This window comes from Mya arenaria, chromosome 5, assembly GCF_026914265.1.
Source record: "Mya arenaria isolate MELC-2E11 chromosome 5, ASM2691426v1".
In the NCBI taxonomy this organism is placed as follows: Eukaryota; Metazoa; Mollusca; class Bivalvia; order Myida; family Myidae; genus Mya; species Mya arenaria.
The window spans coordinates 28,217,134-28,223,133 of NC_069126.1; the positions used below are offsets into that span (position 1 = coordinate 28,217,134).

Genomic DNA, 6,000 nt, shown 5'->3' on the forward strand with positions numbered 1-6,000 from the left:
TATATAATACTGAAAACACTAAAACCTACAGCAAAGAAAAGAGAGAGAACATACACAAATTACTTACGATGTCGATAAAGACCATGTCCTAATTTCAATACAGATCATTTATATAGAGAAACGCTTCAGGCATATAAAGATCTATGAGTTAAAGTACATGGTCACTCCATAGCATTTATATTTCTTGCATTCATAAATCATGCTTTTTAGTTTAATAGATGTAGATAAGTTTTAGGAGAGGTAATAACATCATTCGATTAATTTTTCAAAACTAGAATTCTTTGAAACAAACATGAAACCTGTCTGGAGCGCTCATTGATTTTGTAGTAAAGTTCACCATGACCTTGACCTTTGACCTACTGACCCCAAAATTAACAGAGGTCATCTACTAACAATGACCAATGTTCATACCAAGTTTGAAAACTATTCAACGAGTCATTCAAATTTATTAATCTGAAACAATAGTGTGAAGTTGAGGGAGGTGACAGCGACGAACACACCGGACAAAGTGATCCCTGTGTTTGCAATACAGGGGACACTAAAAAATCACAAATTTTGTTTTCATATTAAAATTTCATTTCTCAAGTTAGTTTTAAACACATTAATTTGACACACAACTAAACAACACTCGACTCTACTCACCATCTCGATCAATGGGCTCCAAGCCCTGGGTCTGGGTCTCTTTGGAGTATGTGACATTTTCTCTTGGTGGGATGTTGGTCTCAGACACACGGGCAACTGCAAGTTTCACTGTCTTTGCCCTACTGAATAAGACAGTGTTTGCTTTAACCTTGTTGTGAATGGAGCCAGAGCCCTTGGAATTGTGAAAATAGTGCCATTGAATTTTCCATGGTATATTTTTAACAAAAATTTGACAAAGCTTAGCCCCCATTAAGATCTTGGTATGTAGGACTATTAAGAAAATAAGGCTACTTAGGGACACAATGTCTCGACCTCTCTTAATGCACACCCATTCTGGTTTTTATCCAGGCCACAGACTTGAGATAGATATCACCTTATGCCTGAGATATTAACATAAATGTGGTTCCATGCAAAATTTAAAGTCTAATAATAAAGGGCCATTATTTGCAAAATACAGTTACATGTATATAACTTGGTTATTCATTTAAGTTGGGTGGTTAAATACCATTGTATAAAGTCTCAATGCAATACATCAAATAGTTGCTGAGATATTATCCTATGTGTGCTAACATGCAAGACCTTAAACATAATTTCTAAGTCGCATAATAAATGGGGCAACAATTATATATCATAAAAGATAGAGTTATCTTACTTAATTAAATAAGTAGGTTAAATAGATGGGAGCCTGTGTGTAAAGTTTCAATGCAATACATGATGTATTCACTGAGGTATTGACTTAAAAGTGGTTACATGCAAAATCGTAACCAGAATTTCTATGTTGAATAAAAATGGGGCCATTATTTTAATTTAATGCAAACTGGAGTTATCTTGCTTGGTTATTTAAGTAGTTTGTATGGTTAAGTACCATTGTATAAAGTCTCAATGCAATCCATGAAGTAATTGCTGAGATATTAACCTATGTGTGCTTACATGCAAAACCTTAACCAGAATTTCTAAGTCAAATAATAAAGGCCCATAATTTGCATTATATTCAAAAAAGTGTTATCTGGGAATACATATCTATTGTTTCAATGCAATACATGATATATTTGCTAAGATATTGACTTAAATGTGGTTACATGCAAAACCTTAACCAGAATTTCTAAGTCAAATAATAAAGGGCAATTATTTTGCATTAAACGCAAACTAGAGTTATCTTACTTGGTTAATTAAGTTGGTTGGATGGTTGTCTACCATTGTATAAAGTCTCAATGCAATACCTCAAGTAGTTGCTGAGATATTAACCTATGTGTGCTTAGTTACACAAAAAACCTTAACCAGAATTTCTAAGTCAAATAATAAAGGGCAAATATTTGCAATAAATGCAAACTAGAGTTATCTAACTTGGTTAATTTAGTAGTTTGGATGGTTGAGTACCATTGTATAAAGTCTCAATGCAATCCATGAAGTAATTGCTGAGATATTAACCTATGTGTGCTTACATGCAAAACCTTAACCAGAATTTCTAAGTCAAATAATAAAGGCCCATAATTTGCATTATATTCAAAAAAGTGTTATCTGGGAATACATATCTATTGTTTCAATGCAATACATGATATATTTGCTAAGATATTGACTTAAATGTGGTTACATGCAAAACCTTAACCAGAATTTCTAAGTCAAATAATAAAGGGCAATTATTTTGCATTAAACGCAAACTAGAGTTATCTTACTTGGTTAATTAAGTTGGTTGGATGGTTGACTACCATTGTATAAAGTCTCAATGCAATACCTCAAGTAGTTGCTGAGATATTAACCTATGTGTGCTTAGTTACACAAAAAACCTTAACCAGAATTTCTAAGTCAAATAATAAAGGGCAAATATTTGCAATAAATGCAAACTAGAGTTATCTAACTCGGTTAATTTAGTAGTTTGGATGGTTGAGTACCATTGTATCAAGTATCAATGCAATACCTCAAGTAGTTGCTGAGATATTAACCTATGTGTGCTTACACGCAAAACCTTAACCAGAATTTCTAAGTTGAATAATAAAAGCCTATTATTTGCATTATATTCAAATAATTGTTATCTAACTTCATTAATTTAGTATGTAAGATAGTTGGGAATACATATCCAAAGTTTCAATGCAATAACTGATGTATTTACTGAGATAATGACTTAAAGGTGCTTACATGCAAAACCTTAACCAAGGTGTGACGCCAACGCCGACGCCAGGGTGAGTAGAATAGCTCTCCTTATTCTTCGAATAGTCGAGCTAAAAATGATTTCAATTTGAAATCTAGTGCCAGTGGTATAAACTACCTACCTGGTACATTAAGTGATTAATATATATCAAAAAAGGTGCCATACACTTTTGTTGGTGTGGGGTGGGGAGTTGGTTCCTTGCTTCCCTCGGTAGAGTCACTTCCCTTATCTGAGCCAGCTCTTTCTCCACTGTCTGTTAGACATGTACATGTAATGTCAGTCTTTATTAAAGCAACATAATTCCTTAGGACATGTACATGTAATGTCAGTCTTTATTAAAACAACATTATTCCTTGAATAAGCAACCTTTATTCTTATAAGTATCCGATGTGAATCAGATTGTACACAAGACAGATTGTGAATGTTTCAATTTTTGTTCAATGTTACAATAAGATATAATATAACTTAGTTAACTGCAGTCATTCAAATAAGACATTAAGATAAACAAGCCCGAATACTTATATTTATAGCTTGATATCACTTTTTTACAGGCCCTGCTACATAAAATCCATAAATTGAGCAAGCCCTGAAGCATTTTACCAGTGCAGGGCGTGTGCTCATTTAGACTACTGTACATTGTATTTACAATACTTGGTCAATGAAAATATGAATCTGATAATACATAAAATGGCTCAGGGCCTTCCCCAGAAAATATTTCAGGTTCAACTACTGGCAGGTGTGGGTGCTGGCAGGAGCAAACCCCCTCCCTCATGTTGATTTTTTTTACAATTAGCTAATGTCATTTTAGATTACATATTTTTTACCATTAATAATTTGGCTTAATTCCTGAAAACGTCAACAGTAAAATCGTTCTTTATTAATCCTTCATTGTATCAGAAAAGAAAAATGTTTTCAAACCATCAATGTTTTTTTTATCAGTTATTTAACTACCCCTTGCTGATGCTGCCACATATAAATGCTTAAACAATTTAATGGTAAATCACTGACCTGCTAGTGGAATTCCAAGATCTTTCAATAAGTCGTCAGCAGACTGAACAGTCGTGTTAGGTTTTGCTTTTGTATCTGCTTCTGGCTGCTGACAAGAAAGAGAAAATGATTGAATTCAGGAAGAAAAGTATCTATTAGCATTGTATTCCACAATTTGAATAGAATTGATTAGTTTAATATAATTTAAGATACAAAGTTTTTCCTTAGATTACCTTTTCACATTTAAGCTTCATTTTTCTTTTAGTACAAAATTTCCAATGTGCAGTGAATACAGTTAAGCACCAGTCATTTGTAACCACGGCCCCCCAAGGTCCGGGGAACAGCAGGTACTTTGACTTTCGGTCTAGCCAACCTCAGATAAAATCCCCGCCCTGCGGAGACGAACTGATGGTAAAATTGGGGGGGGGGGGGGGGGGGGGCGTGGTTACAACTGACTGGTGAATTATGGGGGATGGGTGCTTGTGTGGACAAGATCCAGCCGCCGGTTAGCTAAGTTGGTAAGAGCCTGATGCTAGAGTTGTGACGTTGTGGGTTCAAGCCCTGCATCTGGTTAGCTCAAATGGTTTGAGCGCCGTGCTTGTGTTCCAAAGGTTGTGAGTTCGAGTCCCACACCAGGCACACGTTTTCTCACAGGATTACTTAATATATAAAAAGTTTCTAAGAATTTGTTTTAAAACTGGTGATGTTAAAATTAATCCAGTGATATTTATATTGCATCCATGTTCTGGCAGTTGTGGGTTCGAGACCCGCACCGGGCGCACTTTTCTCTCTCAGGTTTATTTTACTTGTTAACTTGACGAGTATCCCTTCTTTTATGAAACGCCTTATTCTGGATATTTTAAAGGAATGCTTAGGATCAATATTGCAATAACAGCTCGATGAGGTATGTCACCCAGCCTGTTTTACAGCAAATCTGCATGATCTGTCAAAAATTACATGTGTCATTTTTCTCCTTTCCTTCTCCGCCCTCTCCTTCCGCATCATCTCAAGCCTCTGTTTCTTCCGCTCCAACTCTGCCTTTCTGTCTGACATGTTGCCACTTTAATCAGAGCTAAAACTAAGAGGAAATTATCAGAATATTTACAGATAATTTATTCGGAAATTAATCAACATAAAACCGGAAATGCCTATGACTCATATTTGTAAACGCTACCCTATTGTTAAAGACTAAGTCATATCGACCCTTGGACAAACGGTAAATTATGAAGCAAACTAACGCTCCAGATAACTCCAAAACCAATATTCATAAATCCTGGGTCTACAATATTCTAAAAACCTTTTAAACTCATAGTATTCATATTTTTGAACATTTTTTAACACGAGAAAAGCCCACCAAACATTGTTTAGTATATGGGGGATAATGTTTGTTTCAGTGAAAGATCGTAATAACTGATATTTCAACGAGTGATCGAGCACCATAAGCTTTATTTCAAGTGTGGCGCAGCCACAAGTGAAATATTACTTTTGGTGTTCACAAGGTGAAATGTTAAGATTTAACATTGAAACAAACGTTTTTTTCAAATATGTGCCTAACAAGGATATGAAATGACCTTCGGAAATGACCTCGCTGGAAATATGTCCTAGCCATGTGCGAGCTGACGTTTGATTTATATGCGAGAGCGGGCTAAAATTTTCAAAATTATAATTTTGTATTTTACTGATTAATCTCTAAATCACAGGAAACCATATTTAAAATAGTATTAATAGTTTATTTATTTAAGGGACTCGCTCATTTTATTGGACCAAACATTTGGTGTTCCCGGTAATGCCATCTGAAAGCACTTATTTTATCATTATTTTACTCTAAACTTTCGAATTTTCAGAAGAAGTACACTCAAAGTATAAAAAATAGTGCAGTTTAAAGTGGGGTGCGAATCAACGCCGGTTAAGTGAAGACTAAACTAGAAAACCGAAGACTGAACTACTAGGCCTCAAAGACTTATACACCAGTAATGAATATTTTGACCTTTTAACAATACATTGATAACATCATGTGACCATGTCAATCAACAAATTACGCAACAACGAATCACTGAAACACATTTGTAACGCTATTGAAAATTGTGCTCTTCAATGACGATATTTTAGCAAATATCAACAAATATCAAGGGTCCCAACTGTCAATATCTTATTTTTAACACTTCTTATGATTTGCCACACTTTATTTCGTAATTAATAAAATTGCATTATACAATCCCTGAGCA

At 34.7% G+C, this 6,000-nt stretch overlaps 1 protein-coding gene across 11 annotated transcripts in view; it reads right to left on the minus strand.

Annotated features, from left to right (window-relative positions):
* The window catches only part of LOC128234281 (cytoplasmic dynein 1 intermediate chain 2-like), a 28,761-nt gene extending 23,830 nt beyond the window's left edge, over positions 1-4,931 (minus strand). For 2 of the 11 annotated variants that reach the window (XM_052948436.1, XM_052948431.1), the window contains exons 1-5: positions 4,733-4,931; positions 3,797-3,884; positions 2,954-3,041; positions 643-764; positions 68-88 (exon numbers count right to left, since the gene is read on the minus strand). In XM_052948436.1, coding sequence (XP_052804396.1) covers positions 68-88; positions 643-764; positions 2,954-3,041; positions 3,797-3,884; positions 4,733-4,828 — 415 coding nt within the window. In that variant the 5' untranslated portion in view covers positions 4,829-4,931. The remainder of the gene's footprint in view (positions 1-67; positions 89-642; positions 765-2,953; positions 3,042-3,796; positions 3,885-4,732) is intronic. The other 9 variants (XM_052948441.1, XM_052948438.1, XM_052948435.1 and 6 more) reach the window with 6 other exon arrangements.
* Positions 4,932-6,000: the final 1,069 nt, after the last annotated feature.